Raw genomic sequence first — 17,545 nt, 5'->3', positions numbered from 1 at the left:
TTTCTTGCAACAGTATTTTAGCGCGGCTTGCGCTCATTTCGGCTTGCTCATTGGCTTCGTGATCGCGATCGTTGTCGAGTTCATCCAGCAATTTTTCTTGATTGTAAAACGAACCCTTTGCCGCTTTCCGCTAATTTAGCGGCCCACTCTTTGTCGAAAGTGTTTTTCGCCTTCTTTGGCCTTCCTTTAGCCGATGAAAACGTGCAAGATCGCTCTGTCTTCCTCGAAGACAACCGGCACTGATTATGGCGCGCGAATCGCGTATCAACTCAGCATGATCTTGATGTCATGTGACTTCTTGCCTCGATAATTAATTCATTTGACAGAACTTGTCAACTCTCAATTAAGTAATTAATATGCAAAAAATCTTTCTCGCGCAATAACTAGCGGCAGATATAAGATTTTTTCGTGGAGTTTTTTTTATCTTAAAGATTACTTTAAGATTTATCCGACCGCTTAAAAAAGTAAAATTATGCAAAATTGCAAATTTTCCCCTTACTGATACCTTAATTGGTAACAGGGCTTCGCGTCGTCCAATTCAGTCTGTAATCATACTCGTGATTAACAAATCGGACTTCCGCTTCGCGGTCGCCCGATTTTGTTAATCACTCGTAAGATTACAGACCGAATTGGACTCCACTCAGTCCTATTACCATTATTAAAAAAACAATACGGCTCAGTTGAAAGCGAAAAACCCGGCTGTTTTCCAGTATTGATAGTGAAAAAGCTATTGCGAATTGCTTTTTTTTACAATAACTGTCTAATTTCTCACGGGCTGATTAGTTCATTTTTATCATTAATAAGAGTACAGACGGATTTTAATTTATGCAAGCTTTCAAGTTCAATTTTCAGCTGTCAAACTGTCAACTTTTTAGCCAATGAGATTTTATGGACCTTTTTAAGTAGCCAATCAAAAAGCGAGAAAAGCTCACTTATCTTTGTTTACGGCAAGTTTACGGCGTCTTTTCCCCTTATTTATTCCCGGCATTTGACCATTTTGGGGTCTTGTTATTGTAAAAAACAAATTGACGCCAGTTTTTTATGCGTCTGTCCTCTTATTGATGATAAATTTCATCACAACATTGTCAAAGTTCACGTCAATGTTATGACGCAATTTATCATCAATAAGAGGGCAGATGCATAAAAAACTGACCTCAATTTGTTAAATATATAAGTCTGAGTGCAGTGGATTAGCACTATAAATGTTTCCAGGAAATTGAGAGGTTTTTGATTACCCTTTTGTTTTCGGACTGATTCCGTTGACAGGTAGATGCCGTCTTTAACACGTTTCTTGACAAGAAGCATCAAATCATTTTTTACCCTGCGGTTAAGTTGGCTTGGATTAAAACTAGACCCCCTCCTGACTTTTCGCTATTCACTGGCGCAATGTCAGTAGTGGGCAGCTATTTCAGAACCTCGTGAATCTCGTCGTGTACAAAACAATGTCGAGTACCTCCCCCCCCCCTCCCTGTCCCCAGTATCTGACCATTTGCCTTGTTAATTTGTTAATAATTGCCAAGTTGGAGATCAAAAGAAGTGAATTTTACTTCCCTTCCCAAAATATACATTTACCAGCTTTAAAAGTTGTTAAGTGAAACAACAGGACAGAGACTGAAAAAAGCCTGGTGTTTTGTCTCACTCCTATGCTCTTTCAGCAAGTCAGTTGCCAATCTCTGAATGATATGCTTTTGGACATTTTTACAACGAAAAAAAAGGCAAAAGAACACTATTTTCCACCAATTTATTTACTACCATTTTAATAAATATAGGTAAGCTTGTATGTAAAAAAGTCTATATAATTGTTTAAATAAAATGATATTGCAAATATACAGTCGTGTAAAAATGCTGAAACATGTAAGTCTCAAGGTCTTAATTGACTCTATCCTTATCATTATGACAAGGTATCTTTGCGAAACAAGCATCCAAAGGCAAGGTGTCTATAGTAGTGTGTTTTACTATTAGATGGAATGAGGGCTTACACTGCCTTGGTTTGCAGTGGGGCTTACATGTAGTGTGAGCCTTGTTGCATAGGGATCGCAACATGCAACAAAGACATATTCTTCTTGTGCCCACCCCCCCCCCCCCCAGTCTACGCAACTGGTGCTTGTGTTGTATATGCCAAGTATTCGCGGCTGGCTGGTTTTACCATTTATAACGATCTGGAGTGTTGTTAAGGAATTCTTCCTCCTCAGGTGTGTTTTCTCTTCCAAGTGGTTTGTTCCGCTGAGGGTATCTTCCAAACTTGTCTATGACTTCCTGTGAAGAGGAGAATTTTTTATAATTATTATTATTATTTCATTAATTTCAGGTCTTCCCTTATCTGTGAGAACATCATCAATAAGCACTAAAAGAGCTAGTATTCTCCCCCACCCCCCCCCCCCCCACCGTCCCACCTTACAGCACACCGCTCGCCTCCTCCTTCACAAAACTAGAATTGAACTGATTTTCTTGTCGTCTCATTGATTATCACTGAATCACTTAGGGTTAAGTTTTCAATCAGCAGAGATGCTTTACCTTGTGTCTTGTGGCAAACTCCAGAACTGCCTGGGAATTTTCTGCATGATCTGTACCCTTGAAGTCTTCTACCAGCTTGGACATTAAATCCACTGACAGTTCCTAAAAGAATATTAACATTTATGGTCTCTAAATTTAATTAACAGAAACTTGAGTTGTGGGTTGAATTTGATTTCTTGGAAATAGACACCATTTCCTTCACAAATTTAGAAATTAGTCCTGTTGGTGAAATTCCCAGCAGGATTTACAAAAAGAAAAAGTCCAGAATGAATAACAAAACTGACACAATCCCTGCTGGAATCATGCTGAGAACATGTCTGTTATTTGTTAAGAATCTTTTACGACCAAAAAGACTTCCAGTCTTCTGCACAGTGTATTCCCACTAACCTGATCTTCCTTGTCCTCACTGTGTTCAAATGGCAAATAGATGAAGACTCTTTCATTATAAGTTAGATCCAAATGATTGTGAGTTTTTCCTTCAAGAAACTAAATTGTGTGAAGTAATAACATTAACAAATTATAAATCATTAGTATTTTCTAGTTCAGTACATCGGCATATATCATATATATGCATGTGCACAAATGTTGTGAGGGATTAATGAGGACTAAACTTTATGAGGGACGACATGGCTCCTAAGACAAATTTGGTATGTAGGTCTACATTAGAAATCGCCATAGAATCAAAACCTGCGAAGTTACATGTATACTAAAGGAAGGTAAAAATTAACAACTTCAATCACAAAATAGAAGACCTTTCACCAATTCCTGATTTCTTAAACAAAATTAATATTCATTGATCCATTAAAGTCCAATCAATTACAGATGAAAGACAGTGAGAAGTCATTTGCTGCCATATGAACTGTAATGCATCTTCTTTCTGACAAAATCTGGTTATCAGAACCTGCATAATTACACAAAGTGACCCACCTTTCGTGAAATGACTCTGGCTCTGGTGTCGCCGGCAAATGCTTTGGCAGTATTCTGTTTGAAAGAAGTGTATGATGTATTCAATCATATAACTGCTATAATTTTTAATTTTATTATGAATTTACCCATTTTCTCCCATTGAAATAAATTGCTGTCTTATGACAGAGCTAGGACTGTTATACACCATAGGGGAAGGGCCAGAAGGCTGTCCCCCCTCCCCAGCCTTTTGTTTTTGAAAGCTGATAATCTTCTGGGCCTCCCCCGATATTGAAGCAATGAAAGGGACCACTTTCAATGTCCTGTACCCTAGAAAAGTCTCTGAATTTTGGAGAGTTTCAATTTAACAGAGCCAATAATTAATATTAATTAATTTAAATTTCATTAATTGATGAATGAATGAATGAATGAATGAATGAATGAATGAATGAATGAATGCTTTATTTAACGTGGATATACACTTAGCTTGAGAGGTAGTTTACAGGTATTCCACCTAATAACTAATGAAAACCTAACAACTAAACAATGCTAATATCACAATTCATCAGGTAAAATCACAAATTAAATACTGATTAAAACTATTCAAAACTATTATTACAATATTACCACTGCAGTCAAAATACTATTAAAACTAATGTCGCAAATTTACTAATCCCCGAAATTTTAGCGATCTAATTCTGTTTACTATTTCATTGGGGCCTACTTTTATTCTAATGTCATTTGATAGTTCATTCCATTTCTTGGCTGCAAAATATCTCCATGACTTTTAAGTGGTAAAATGTTTTTCAGTCTGTTAAGGGCGTTTATTTGAGCACTCACTTTGCGGCAAATACTCGATACACGATCATCAAATTTTAGCTTACTGTTGAGTACAACCCTCAAGAGGTTAGTCTTTTCTGTGGTCCTAACATGATAGTGTTGAACATTTGTTTGCATATTGTTTGTTTTAATAAATATATCTTACAATATTTAACAATCATTGATGCTCTTTTTAACTCCTTATTTTATTCAACATACCCTGTAAATACTTCTGGTAAATTGATCTGTGAGTAGAACTAATGCTAATGATGGTTTAGGTTCCAGCTCCCACTCCTTCATCTCTCCTTGGACAGCTTTTTCAACCTGAAATAGATAAGCCAAGTTTAATTTTCACAGTCAACAGAAAAAAATTGAATCATTTGATGGGATAAATTGTTCCAGCTGATAAATTGTGTATTTTTAGCCTACAAATTAATTTTCTCAGAGAAGGTCCCCACACAAAAGTGCCAGCAAGATTATTGCTTGAAAATGTTCTCACTTTTTCTCCCTTGTTCTCTATTGAATTCCATTGTTCTGTAAAATTTTTGTCAAAATTCCCTTGAATAATAGAGGCATCCCTTGTCCCGGCTCAAATGAATCCCAAAAACATCCCTTTTTCCTTAAAATAAATTTCACACCAACTGGCATCCTTACCAATAGCCTGTGTAGCTGGTGGGATTACACGCATGAGTGTTTTTGTTTTGGTGGCGAAGCCATGAACGTGAGCGATGAAGCTGTGAGGGGTTTGGTGAGGAGTCGCGTCATGGCTTGCAAATTTCCTTGCAGGCCACGAGGAAAAAGGACTGGCGGCTCTGCCGCCAAATATCGCTCACTCGCGAATCCTGCCAGCTACGCAGGCTATCTTACCAGCACCTACAGGGAATCCTCCTCCCCCTCAGAAAAGGTGACTGTGCCCACTCTCCCCTGCCCTGAATTTGGCAAAAAGTATACAAACTAAATTTTAATATTATTTTACTAACCACGGATCCAAATTTTTGACGCATTTCCTCATCCACTTGTGGTCCACCATGAAACCACTTCTTCTCTGCTCCTGGACTAAACCAGTAATCAAGAACATTTTTCCACTGATCTGAGACATCACCTGAACATAGGGACCTTGAAATCACTCTTACAGCACTGCCACATGCATTCACCCTGAAAAACAATGAAAGTAATAATTTGTAAAACAGCACTGATGCTTATTGGTTTGTACTGAAACCCAGAATGGTGGAACGCCAGAATGCCAGAACACCAGAATGCTGGAATGCTGGAACGCTGGAATGCAGGAACACTGGAATGCCAGAACACTGGAACACCAGAACACTGGAACACTGGAACACTTAAACCAAGACTGTTGGAAATACTAAAACGCAGAACACAAAATTACCAAAACCTGGAACGCTTAAAAAAATCCTAAATGGTGGAGTAATAAAACCAGGAACACAAAATTAATAAAACCAGGAACAAATAAGAAGCCGTTCAAACCTGGAACATGGAAAAAAACATAGTTCCAGGAATAATAAAGCACATGCTTCCAGCAGGACAAATTGTGCACATGTGCTGATGTCTTCCCACCAAAATATAATTATGATAATGCATCTATTGTAGTCAGGTGTGCTTTCATCAAGAGATGGAGGGCACTTCCACAAGGTGAGTTTTGTTCTCATTTAGTTTGTTTCTTTTCATTTAAGAGTTACAAAGGTAAAAGATTTGCTAATTAATCATTGTTTTGCCAATCATGTTAGCCAGTTTCAGTCCCTAAAGCCTGGAGAAGAAAAGGTTAGCAGTTGTTTTAGCTAGCAACTTGTCATCTACCAAAATGAAAACAAAGATTTTAGGTTTCAGTCCAGTGTAGGGCTTTAAATGCTTTTAATATTAGATCCTGAAAACCTGGGTGTTAGCTGTGGAGATCTCCACTGAACAATCATTAGACCTTGTTGAGTGTTTGGTATGGCATTTTATTTTGTGACGTTGGCAAGGAAAACCTTACATAACACAAATTTGATACAGTTTTTGTGTGGGAATACACTGTGAAATAGTTTCCATAATTCCGTTGAATTCTGATCGCAAAATGCATGAGTTTGTAACTGCCGACCAATGCATTGCCTTTGCCTAAAATTGAGCTAACCTCAGGAAATCCAGGAATTTGTTTCTGTGTCCTGGCTTTAGTATTCCAAATGGTTTCATTTATTTATTGATTGATTATTGTTTGTTTTTTGACATTCCAGGTTTCGGTGATCCTGCATTTAGGATTTTTTATGCATTCTGGGTTTTAGTAATTTTGTGCTCTGGGTTTCATTATTCCTGCATTTTGGGTTTAAGTATTCCGGCATTCCGGCATTCCGGCATTCCGGCATTCCGGCGTTCCGGCGTTCCAGCGTTCCAGTGTTCTGCGCTTCAGTACAACCCAAGTCTTATTTAATAATTTTACAGTAAAGCAGCAGATTTTTTCCATTGTTATAATGATGTTACTGTTTGTAACACTTTTTACTTGTGCGTTTGCCCATGAATAACGCAGAAGAAGAATGAGATTTTTGCCACCGCAAATTGATTGGTGTGAATGCGATTTAGGCACTGTATGCAATATTACATGCAATGGTGGGCTTGTGTCTGGCTAGGCCTTTAAGTATCTTGATGAACAAACACAACATTGAGACTAACTTGTCCTCTCCAGGTCAGTTATTTAGCAGCTTACACTTTATTTCAGCCTATGATATTTCGACCTTGGTCAACTTACAGTCGTTGACAGATGAACTTATTAAAAATCCCACGTCAGTAAAAGATAAATTTACGATTCATACACAATATTCGTTTTATTACTCACCACGTTTTGAGGTTTATTGGCTTAAAAGGCTTCACAAACGTCGCTCTTTGGACAATCACAGACGCCATATTGAATTCTTGACTAGCCTGAGTGACACCCCCGGTTGTGACCTTGTTTGCGTGACTATCGCGCGAATTTACATAAAGTCGTTCAGTTGTCTTGTTTGATTTGTTACTACATATATATCTCAAGCAGAAAACGGTTTTCTTGGAGTTACAAGGACTTCGAAAAAAACCCGGTAAGGTGATAAGAAATTCTTGCCATTAAAGGTGCTAAATTTGTTGCTTTAAAAATCCGAAATAAATCTTTTGGAAGCGGCTGGCAACTTGAGACTCGGTGCCCGTTTCATTTTGTTTTAATAAAAGCGACTGTTTTTCTCGTTTTCAGCAACAAACGTCGCCCCAGATATCGTTAATTATATGAAAACTAGAATCTAGAAGACTTTTTGTAGACTTTGCCTCGTAGTAATTCAGAGAACTTTCTCAGTTTCCGAGCATCTGCTGAAAGTACGAATTTACGATCCTTTTGTATACTCGGCCTCCACATTTTAATTATGTAGATGTTATTTGCCAATGTTTCGGTTTCGTCCGGGTGTCTCGAGGTCAATTTCCAAAGGCAATCTTTATTCTTCATCCTCAGTTCTAAATGACTCACGCTTCGATGCTTTCCTCTTGAAACAACTGATGTTGAATTTTATGTTATAATTGCGACTTAATTAAATAAGACAACGGTTATAGAGTGTGTATACCAGCGCTAAACTCCTGCTGCAGTTTTCGATGTTATTACTTGTCAACGTCAATTAGTGAAATGCATTACTATCACTGTGCGTTTTCTTTTCTGTTCTACGAAAAAGGCGTTAAAATTGATTCGTTTGAGGGTATGCAAAAGTAAGTTCTTGCGGCAGTCATTTGCATAAATTTGTCACGAATAGTTTTATTTTCCGTGAAAATTGAACTCGCCCCAACTCGCCACAGGTTGTTGCAGGATCACACTAGTTATGCAACACTTTGAAATGGTATACTGTGGAATATCCCACGGGTCACTTGTATTTTCACCGCTATACACACCAGCCTTTAGGCGAGTGTGTATACCAAGAAAATGCAAGTGACAAATGGGATTTTTCATAGTATACCATGCCGTAGAAAATATACACGCAGAGCATGATGGGAAGGTTGGGTGTTCACCGGTGCTGATGTTGGTTTTAGTGCGTTTATTTTAGTTCACAATGTCATACAAAGAAGCAAATGATGTGTTAAACTACTGGCTTGGAGGTGGTGATCGTTCAAAGAGACCACGCTGGTTCGGAGGTGGAGAGGAAGCCGCGCAAGAATTACGAGACAAGTTTGGAACGTTGGTCAGTGAAGACCCCACAGTTCTGGTCCTGTATTTGTCACGCAACGCTACGCTCACAATGTACACACATGTTGAGCGCTTTCACGTAACGTCATAAAATTCTAAAATCAAAAACTAAAGAGCCACCAAAGTTTTTATCCTCATCAGGCAAAAGAGGTGCTAAATTCATTTCTGTTTACATCGTTTCAGATCCAGAGTGTCTTTTTTGTTAATGGGGTTATGGTGTTTATTATCCTTCAAATATTTTTCCCACCACAAGGGATCTGAAAATCAGGGAATATCACTGTCACTAACCATTCAATAAATAAGGGACGGACCATTATTTTTTGAAGGGGGGGTAGGGGGTGGGCAATTTGGAAAAAAGTTCCTGCACAGCAAAAACTGCTGAAAAAAGCGTGCAAGGGGAGCCATGAGGAGCCATGAGGAAAGAAATTGAGCAAGTGCTTTCTATTATCCAGGACCTATTTTTGATATTTAAAAAAGCTTGGAAATCCAATGGTGCTCTATCGAGCTCTTATAGGATCTTATATCTGATAAAACTAGAACCTCAGAAGGATTGGCAATTTTTAATTTTGGCGATATGACTACATCCCATGAAAATTGAGGGACGTGTAGGTGTGGCTGGGTTTGAAATGGTCACGTGCAAATGTTACTTAATGTAACCTTTACCTCTTAGCTTGCGGAAAACCGGAATACACCCGTTCGTTTTCTTTACAGGTTGAGAAAGCAAGAAACGACGAGCTAAAACATTGGGAAAATGATCCTAAAGCAACTCTAGCATTAATTATTTTACAGGATCAGTTCCTTCGCACTCTTTACAAGGTTTGTGGCAAATATCAGGTGACCAACCGACTTATATTAGTTATATACTAACCAAACGAACGTATCACTAACTCAACGAACGAAAGAAAGTATGATAGCATACACGTGCGAACAAATGAGTGAATGGAGAAATTTACGAACGAGCTACCATGCCAACCAACAAACAAACACGAACGAACGCACGAACGAACGAACGAACGAACGAAAGAACGAACGAGCGAACGAGCGAACGAGCGAACAAACGAACGAGCGAGCAAACGAACAAACGAACGAACGAACGAACGAAAGAGTGAACCAACCAACCAACCAGCGAGCGAGCGAGCGAGCGAACGAACAAACGAGCGAACGAACGCACGAACAAATGAAAAAACGAATGAACGCACCAATATGCGCACGCACAAACAAAATATAATAATAATGAAAAAAAAGGTTCTTATTGCACATTTAGAATTCTCAATGCGCTTACAATTGCATATGATTAAAAAGAATAAAAACCTAACTAAAAGATGCAATTATTAAAATCTATGACTAGGTTAAAAGGAAATGTTTTAAGGTTCTTTTTAAAAATCGCTATGCTCTCAGACTGTTTGGTATAAAAAGGTAGGTCATTCCAAAGTTTCGTGGCGTAAAAAGAAAAGGATCAGACAGACGTGCCAATAAACGAATGAAAGTACACACTTACGTAGGAATGTATTCTCGAACGTATAGACTCACGAGGGAGGGAACGAACAATCGAATGAATTACCAAACGAACGAGTGCGCGAACAAAGGTAGGATGGAAAGAGGTAGGAACCGATTTAACGTGAAAGAAAAAGTCAAACCGGGAAAGTTATAGAAAGAGTTGTCTATCCAATCAAAATGCGTCTTGAAGTGTCCCACTAGGTGAATTAATATTGTTTTGGTTATTCCAGGGTAGCCCTGTGGCTACATCGAGGGATCTTTACTGTCAAGAGCTCGCCGAAAAGGTAAGTCATACAAGGTACTTTTCACATTGCACTCAAGTTTTAGAAGGAGCGTAGCCAGAAAAAATTGTGACCGTGGTAATGTCTATGGTTCATTCTTTTACTAGCTATTAAGGTGTTTATGATGACTAAAAACAACAAAACTGAAAACTAATGAGTGAGGCAAGTGCCTCGGTTTACCTGTTAGGAGCGTACGGCCCTGCTTATATAGCTGTTCGTTTCAATCATTTTCATTTTCAACCACACACTTACCAATGACACGCACTTTGTCATTGTTTCTTAATCTGTTTTACTTTTTTCTCTTTTGAAAGTTCATACAACGTGAGACTCACGACCACTTGAAGTTCAGCCCTGCTGCAAGACTTTTTCTTTATCTTCCACTCGAACACAGTGAGGATAGAGGGAAACAGGTACACGAGACATTCATTTAAAAAAGCCGTGAGGTGGAAATCACGTTTTGTCGTTCTAAAAGTAATGCCAATCCCACTCATCCTCCTCGCCCCCCCCCCTCCCCCCCGCGGGCATTTGACGGGCATTTGACATTTTGTTTTCTAAATTTGGCAAATGTCCAACCGTGAGGCAGCTGGCTCCATGGTGGGGCCTTGAAAAAAGCGCAAATGCCCCACCCTTGAATAACAGTAGCTCAATGCCTCAGTCTAAAACCGTATATTTAAATTTTCAAAGGTGTTTCTATTCGAATTCTCACAGATCCTTCATAAAACTATGGAGACATGTCAAGACCGATTCTTTTTCTTCTGGTTCTTGGTTTGATGAAATGAATCCTTGAAAAGATTTTCCATTTTTCTAAAGCAGATGGTGTCTAAGCGTCAGTTTCCCGACGTGCCCTTCAAAATGTTGATTAAATTGTTAACTATCTCCGTCCTTTGCAGGAACTTAGCGTTCAGCTTTTTGCTCAGCTAGAGAATGATACCAAAGGTAGTGAAGAGGAAGCCTTTGGGAAAGGAGGATATCGCTTTGCCTGTCTTCATAAGGTGTGTTTACGTCATCTCTCAAAGGAGCGAGGCGGACGCGAAAATGAAAGGCGACTAGGGAAAGAAAGGCTCGAACTTTTTCATCCCAGTCCTACCTTCAAGTTTGCTGTTACGCCCGAGGTCATTCGCGTTCAATCCGGAGGCCTGGAACACTCTGTCCACGAACATTTGGAGTGTTGGACCAATGGAGATGAATCGAATGACAAGTTGATAATCGAGTATTTTTTGTATTGCATTTTCAGGAAGTCGTGGACAGATTTGGTCGCTTTCCACAGCGGAACAAAGTTCTGGGCAGAGAAAACACACCAGAAGAAGAAGATTGGCTAAATAATTTACCTAACAAGTACAAATGGTGAAGCATACACAGAGTACTACTGAACTGTACACTGATTTTGGTAATACACTTTAAAAATGCGCCGATCAGCTCGAAATTTCAATGTTTGATTTCTTTGGTTCATATTCCCCTCATTTCAGTTTGTACAAACTCAGTCGCCTTTCTCATTATTTTAAAGAACACTTGGTTAGTTGTCAGTAACGTTCACCTTGTTTGTCACGTACCTCTCCCACATGAGGAAAGATTGCGTGGCAGGCTGACAACAAAATCACGTCTGAGGACGTGATCGGGCCTTAATTTAGCATATTGATTCAATATTAAAGTTATTCAATATTCAATTTTTAGTTAGCTCACCGAATTCATCCTTGAACAAATCCCGGGAACAAATATGTTCCAAGTTGAGGAACGTTCTAATCGAAAAAATATATATATTATTTAACAAATAAAGAAGCCTATGCCGTGCATTACACTGTGATAAAACACGACGGGCATTTGAGAACACGAGGGAAATGTAGAAAACATGAGCCGCGCGTGAGTGCTTTCTACATTTCTCTAGTGTACTCAAATGTCCGGAGTGTTTTATGACAGTGTAATACACGGCTTAGGCTTGGGTTTTTGACCAGTCAGAGCGCGCGCAGGGTCCTAGCTATATTATGAAATAAAATAAAATGTTTTCATTCATATTATCATTGCATTTAGTTTGTTTATTCCCACAAACCATACAGTTGATAGAAACCGAGAGTAAACCGCCAAACTGTTTCAAGATAACCCACTGACCGATCTATCAAACACAATTACCCTTTTATTTGTAAATGTCTGAGATGGAACACCCCAAAATGTGTAGTATGAAAAAACAAGCGTTTTTCACCTTAACTGGCACCCTCACTCGTCACCTGAATTACAGGAAACTTCTCTCCTGCTCTGGAAAGCTCTGTGCCCAGTCTCCCCTGGCCTAAATTGAGATATAATTTCACTGACCATGGGTCCAAATTTTTTCCTCGTCCACCTGTGGTCCACGATGACAGCACTTCTTTTCTGTTCCTAGCAGAATTCAAGAAGCATTTCTTCCCAAAAATGTACCCCTTTTTGTACCACTTGCATTTTGAAACATTGAATTATTTGTTACCACGTTTTGATGTTTATTGGTCTAAAAGGCTTCTTAGACGTCGCTCTTTGAACAATCACAGACGCCATAATGAATTCTTCCCTTGCGTGAGTGACACTCCGGGGTGTGACAATGTTTGCGTGACTATCCCGTGAATAAAGCTGTTCCCGGTCTTGTTACTTACATATCTCAAGCAGAAAACGGTTTTCTTGGAGATACAAGGACTTCTAAAACCCGGTAAGGTGAGAGGAAAGTCTTGCTTCTCAAGCTGCTAAATTTATTGCTTTGAAAATCCAAAATAAATATTTTGGACGAGGCTGGCAGCTTGAGACTCGACGCCCGCTTCGTTCTGTTTTATTAAAAGCGACTGGTTTTCTCGTTTTCATTGTCAGAAGTTGCCCCAGATATCATTACTTAAATGAAAACTAGGATCTAGAAGACTTTTTGTAGACTTTCTGTTATAATTCGAAGAATTTTCTCAGTCTTCGAGCATCTGTTGTAAGTATGAATTTATTTTGCCATGTACACTCGGCCTCCACATTTTAATTATGTAGAAGTTGTTTGTCAATGTTTGGCTTTACTTGTGGGTGTCTCGAGGTCAATTTCCGAAGGCAATCTTTATTATTCATCCTCAGTTCTGAATGACTGACGTTTTAATGCTTTCCTCTTGAAACAATTGACGTTGAATTTCATGTTATAACTGTGAAAGCGTGGGGAACAACCGCATGCATGAGATTAGGGACAAAAACACATGTATCAAAATGTTCCTTTACATATAAGAGTATTACAGAATTTATCGTTCTTTCCGTCGACGAAGAAGATGGCATTCTGCTTTCAAGACAAATGAGCCCTCTACCAGCTGCAGCGGAGCTGTATCCTAAATTAAAGGCAGAATAAAAATGTGGCTTAATCAAGAAAACGGCCATTGAATGCCAGAGATAAACTCCTGCTGCGGTTTTCGATGTTAATATTACTTGTCAACGTAAATTACCGAAATGCATTACCATCACTGTATTTTGGTCTACTTTTTCTGTTATGTTCTGCTAAAGGGTTTGAAATAGATTTTTGAGGGTATGCAAAATCTTATTTTTTCACCGCCAATAACAATAGAGACAATATGAAACTTAATCCTTCGCTGAAGGCGCCCTAAAATTTACGACTCATTTGCATATGTCACGAATTTTTCGCGAAAATTAAAATAACTCGCGACGGGTTGTTGCAGGATTAGGTTTGTATTTGACGTGAACTGCCAAACCCGTGTTTTGCTGGACTGTTAATCGTCGCACCTGTTCACCCTGTTCTCGTTTGGTTCAGTTTAATTTAGTTCACAATGTCATACAAAGAAGCAAATGATGTGTTAACCTACTGGTTTGGAGGTGGTGTTATTTCAAAGAGACCACGATGGTTCGGAGGCGGAGAAGAAGCAGCGCAAGAAATACGAGACAAGTTTGAAACGTTGGTTAGTGAATTCTGGCGCTCTCTCTGTCACGCAACGCTACGCTCTCGGGAGAGATTGGCTGGCTGTCTCCCGAGAACGTAGCGTTGTGTGACAGAGAGAGGGCCAGAACTGGAAGATTAAAGATTTTTTGACGGTTTAAAAAGCAAGTAAGTCTTTTGCAGGAACAGAAAGACGCACTTAAATAGTAATGGCACATTTTTGCTGACCTGAAATGTTCTATAGTATAGTTGAGGGAAGGGTGGGTGTGGCTAGGTGTGAAACGGTCACGTGCAAATAACAGCGACTTATTAGGTCGCAGAAAACCTGAATTCACTCATTTGTTTTCTTTACAGGTTGAGAAAGCAAGAAACGACGAACTAAAACACTGGGAAAATGACCCCAAAGCAACTCTAGCATTGATTATTTTACAGGATCAATTCCTTCGCAGTTTGCACAAGGTTTGCGATAAATGTCGGGTGACCCACTGACTTATACACCAACCAAACGAACGACATACCAACTGAACGAACGAACGAAGGTGTTAAGGTATGCACGTGCGAACAAGTTAACAAATCGACAAATTAACGAACGAACTACCAACAAACAAGCGAACGCACAAACAAAAGAACGAAAGAATGAACGCATGAACGAACGAACGAACGAAAACGGACGGACAGACCGACAGACGGACGGACGGACGAATACGCGCACGTAGGAACAAACGGACGTACGAATGAGCGAACGAACGAATGCACCTACGAAGGAATGCATGTACGAACAAATGTACTCACGAAGGAGCGAGAGAACACTCGAATGAATGAGCGAACGAACGAACGAAAAAAGGTAGGATGGAAGAATGTAGAAAGCGACTTAACGAGGAAGAAAAAGTTTAAGCCAGCCTGTTATAGAAAGAGTTATCTATTCTGTGAGTGTTACAATAATACGCGACTGTTTATCCAATCAAAATGCGTTTGCCGGTTAGAGACAGTGTTCTCTAGGGCTGTCTTGAGATGTCCTCCTATTTGAATTTTGGTTATTCTAGGGTAGCCCTGTTGCCACATCAAGGGATCTCTACTGTCAAGAACTCGCTGAAAAGGTAAGTCAAACAAGGTACTTTTCACATTGCACTCAAGTTTTAGCTGTTCGTTTCAGACATTTTCAACCACACACTAACCAATGACATGCACTTTGTCATTGTTTCTTAATCTGTTTTACTTCTCTCTCTTGAAAGTTCATACAACGTGATACCCACGACCACTTGAAGTTCAGCCCTGCTGCAAGACTTTTTCTTTATCTTCCACTCGAACACAGTGAGGATAGAGGGAAACAGGTACAGGAGACAGTCCTTTAGAAAAGCCGTGAGGTGGAAATCACGTTTTGTCGTTCTAAAAGTAAAAGTAGAGTCAAATCAAAGGAAACTCGAGTATTTTCAAAGGTGTCCTTCGAATTCTCCCAGATCATTCATGACTCTATGGAAAGAAGTTAAGACCGAATTATTATTATTTTCTTTGTTGATTTTTAGTTTGATCAAAGAAACGTTTGAAAACATTTTCCATGTTACTAAAGCAATTGGCGTCTTTGGGGCCAGTTTTTCGATGCGTGCCCTTCAAGATGTTTTAAATTTGTTTTTTCATCCTTTGCAGGAGCTTAGCGTTCAGCTTTTTGCTCAGTTAGAGAAAGACACCAAAGGCACTGAAGAGGAGGCCGCTGGGAAAGGATGGTATCAGTTTGCATGTCTTCACAAGGTGTGTTTACGTCATTTAGTGAGAGTCGCAAGGTTCGTGTCATTTCTGAAGGGACCGGAGCGCGTGCGAAAATGACAGACGACTTGGGAGGAAAATGTTTCGTCCCAGTCCTCGCTCCAAGGTCCAAGGTCATTCGCGTTCAATCCGGGAGCCTGGAACAAGCCATGACAGAACATTTGGAGTGTTGAGCCATTGGAGATCAATCGAATGACAAGTTCATAATCGAGTACAGACTGTTCACAGCCTCTCTTTTTACGCCCGCGAAAGAAAAAGCGAGCGAAGCGAGCACGAAGTACGCGGATGTGGGGTTTGCGAGCGAAGCGACTGAGCTATTTCTCTCGCGATTCTATCCGCTCGTTCAACCATCGAATAAATATACGAGAAAATAGAGGGGTGTGAACAGTCGGCTAAATAGAGTATTTTCTGTATTGCATTTTTAGGAAGTCGTGGACAGGTTTGGTCGCTTTCCACAGCGAAACAAAGTTCTGGGCAGAGAGAACACACCAGAAGAAGAAGAATGGCTAAACAACTTACCTGTCAAGTTCAAATGGTGAAGCATACTTGGAGTACTACTGAACTGTCCACCGGTTTTGGTCATACACCTTGAAAAATGCCCCGATCAGCTCGAAATTTCAATGTTTGATTGATCCTTTGGTTCACATTCTCTCCCTCCCTTTCAGCTGGGACAAAACTGAAGGGTTAATGTACGGTGTTCTGTTTACGGAACTTCTTTTTTTTTAAGTCACGTTTCTCATCATGTCAATAACGATAAGTTGTCAGTAACATTCTTCTTATTGGTCACGCAATCTTTCTCTCACGAGGAAAGATTGCGCGACGGACGTGGAACAAAATCGCGTTTGAGGACGTGAAATCTTCGTGCAGGGGAATTGAATTTTGAAAGTTCAAAGTTTGAGCGGGGTTAAATTAAATATATTCATACAATGTTTATTCCTTTTTTTTTAGTTAGCTCACCGAATTCATCGATGAACAAATGTATTCCAAGTTGAGGAACGTTCTAATCGAAAAAATAAAATGTTTTCATCATATTATTGCTTCTCAGTTGTGTATTCCTGCAAATCATGTATTCGATAGAGATCGAGAGTGAAGCCATTTTCAAAGATCGGCCAGCTCTCAGTGCTCTCTATGAGATTGGGCGTTTATCTGCTGGTCGGTCAGTAGGTTATGGCTACGATCGATACTCGGCACCGGAAGCTGGTCAATCTTTGAAAATGGTTTCAACTTCGCGTTTTCGTGGTCATACTGAAAAAGATATACCTTTGATTTCTCGGGAATCACCTACAGGTGCACATGGAGTTGTGTAAACGGCAAAGAGCTCAATAACAACTCTATGTCATCTTATTACGTGCTTCGAGAAAAGGGATCTTTTCAAGGTTTAAGGCTAAGTAAAGCCATGTGTTCTTGCCAATTTGCGGCATTACTTTGAAAAGCAATTTAACGAGCAAATCACGGAAGCTGATTATAATTCCGTAGCAAAACCAAATTCGCTCTCTTACCACCTCTCTGTAGCGAGTTGACACAAATAGTTTTGCAAAAGCAAAATGCAAACAAACTGCATTTATACTTGTAGACGAATGTTCAGTATCAATACAATTTCTTAGAACTAAATGAAAAACATGCCATTTGGGCACACGGTTGTCCGCTTGCCCAGTCTGTTAAAAGCTTTCCACTCTAAACTCGACCCAGGTTCTCTCTCCCTCACCGCCTTGGTCGTTG

At 39.6% G+C, this 17,545-nt stretch overlaps 3 protein-coding genes across 6 annotated transcripts; 2 read left to right on the top strand and 1 right to left on the bottom strand.

The window, feature by feature from the left end:
- Positions 1-1,719: 1,719 nt before the first annotated feature.
- LOC110042683 (uncharacterized) lies at positions 1,720-7,181 on the bottom strand. The gene is made up of 7 exons (XM_020748047.2): positions 7,061-7,181; positions 5,217-5,391; positions 4,456-4,560; positions 3,442-3,495; positions 2,902-3,000; positions 2,515-2,616; positions 1,720-2,256 (listed from the first exon to the last, which is right to left on the bottom strand). The coding sequence occupies exons 1-7, from the start codon at positions 7,126-7,128 to the stop codon at positions 2,143-2,145; spliced, it is 717 nt and encodes a 238-aa protein (XP_020603706.2). The 5' UTR covers positions 7,129-7,181; the 3' UTR covers positions 1,720-2,142.
- Positions 7,182-7,185: 4 nt separating this feature from the next.
- On the top strand, positions 7,186-12,209 carry LOC110042677 (uncharacterized). 3 transcript variants are annotated; one of them, XM_089283753.1, is made up of 7 exons: positions 7,186-7,298; positions 8,280-8,414; positions 9,131-9,235; positions 10,147-10,200; positions 10,509-10,607; positions 11,088-11,189; positions 11,432-12,209. In XM_089283753.1, exons 2-7 carry the CDS (start codon positions 8,286-8,288, stop codon positions 11,543-11,545), a joined length of 603 nt encoding a protein of 200 aa, XP_089139879.1. In that variant the 5' UTR covers positions 7,186-7,298; positions 8,280-8,285; the 3' UTR covers positions 11,546-12,209. The 3 variants fall into 3 exon arrangements, with proteins under 3 accessions (XP_089139879.1, XP_089139868.1, XP_089139877.1); XM_089283742.1 differs by having other exon boundaries at positions 11,088-12,209; XM_089283751.1 differs by having other exon boundaries at positions 7,189-7,298; positions 8,266-8,414; positions 11,088-12,209.
- Positions 12,210-12,750: 541 nt separating this feature from the next.
- LOC110042685 (uncharacterized) lies at positions 12,751-16,857 on the top strand. 2 transcript variants are annotated; one of them, XM_020748049.2, is made up of 7 exons: positions 12,751-12,865; positions 13,943-14,087; positions 14,420-14,524; positions 15,109-15,162; positions 15,298-15,396; positions 15,710-15,811; positions 16,252-16,857. In XM_020748049.2, exons 2-7 carry the CDS (start codon positions 13,959-13,961, stop codon positions 16,363-16,365), a joined length of 603 nt encoding a protein of 200 aa, XP_020603708.1. In that variant the 5' UTR covers positions 12,751-12,865; positions 13,943-13,958; the 3' UTR covers positions 16,366-16,857. The 2 variants fall into 2 exon arrangements, with proteins under 2 accessions (XP_020603708.1, XP_020603709.1); XM_020748050.2 differs by having other exon boundaries at positions 12,751-12,870.
- Positions 16,858-17,545: the final 688 nt, after the last annotated feature.

The sequence above is a fragment of the Orbicella faveolata genome, unplaced genomic scaffold (genome assembly GCF_042242905.1).
Source record: "Orbicella faveolata isolate gen_17 unplaced genomic scaffold, um_ofav_v1 contig_1, whole genome shotgun sequence".
Taxonomy (NCBI): domain Eukaryota; kingdom Metazoa; phylum Cnidaria; class Anthozoa; order Scleractinia; family Merulinidae; genus Orbicella; species Orbicella faveolata.
Note: the sequence above shows the minus strand (reverse complement) of the source record. Positions and strands in the feature narration are given on the sequence as shown.

Excerpts from the sequence above, each read along its gene's own strand:
- LOC110042683 (XM_020748047.2), bottom strand. The coding sequence starts at position 7,128 with ATGGCGTCTGTGATTGTCCAAAGAGCGACGTTTGTGAAGCCTTTTAAG. Across the intron at positions 4,561-5,216 it reads GTCAAAAATTTGGATCCGTG|GTTGAAAAAGCTGTCCAAGG; the intron begins GTTAGTAAAATA and ends TATCTATTTCAG. Across the intron at positions 2,257-2,514 it reads AGTTTGCCACAAGACACAAG|GAAGTCATAGACAAGTTTGG; the intron begins GTAAAGCATCTC and ends TCCTCTTCACAG.
- LOC110042677 (XM_089283742.1), top strand. The coding sequence starts at position 8,286 with ATGTCATACAAAGAAGCAAATGATGTGTTAAACTACTGGCTTGGAGGT. Across the intron at positions 9,236-10,146 it reads TCCTTCGCACTCTTTACAAG|GGTAGCCCTGTGGCTACATC; the intron begins GTTTGTGGCAAA and ends TGGTTATTCCAG. Across the intron at positions 10,608-11,087 it reads GTGAGGATAGAGGGAAACAG|GAACTTAGCGTTCAGCTTTT; the intron begins GTACACGAGACA and ends CGTCCTTTGCAG.
- LOC110042685 (XM_020748049.2), top strand. The coding sequence starts at position 13,959 with ATGTCATACAAAGAAGCAAATGATGTGTTAACCTACTGGTTTGGAGGT. Across the intron at positions 15,397-15,709 it reads GTGAGGATAGAGGGAAACAG|GAGCTTAGCGTTCAGCTTTT; the intron begins GTACAGGAGACA and ends CATCCTTTGCAG. Across the intron at positions 15,812-16,251 it reads AGTTTGCATGTCTTCACAAG|GAAGTCGTGGACAGGTTTGG; the intron begins GTGTGTTTACGT and ends TTGCATTTTTAG.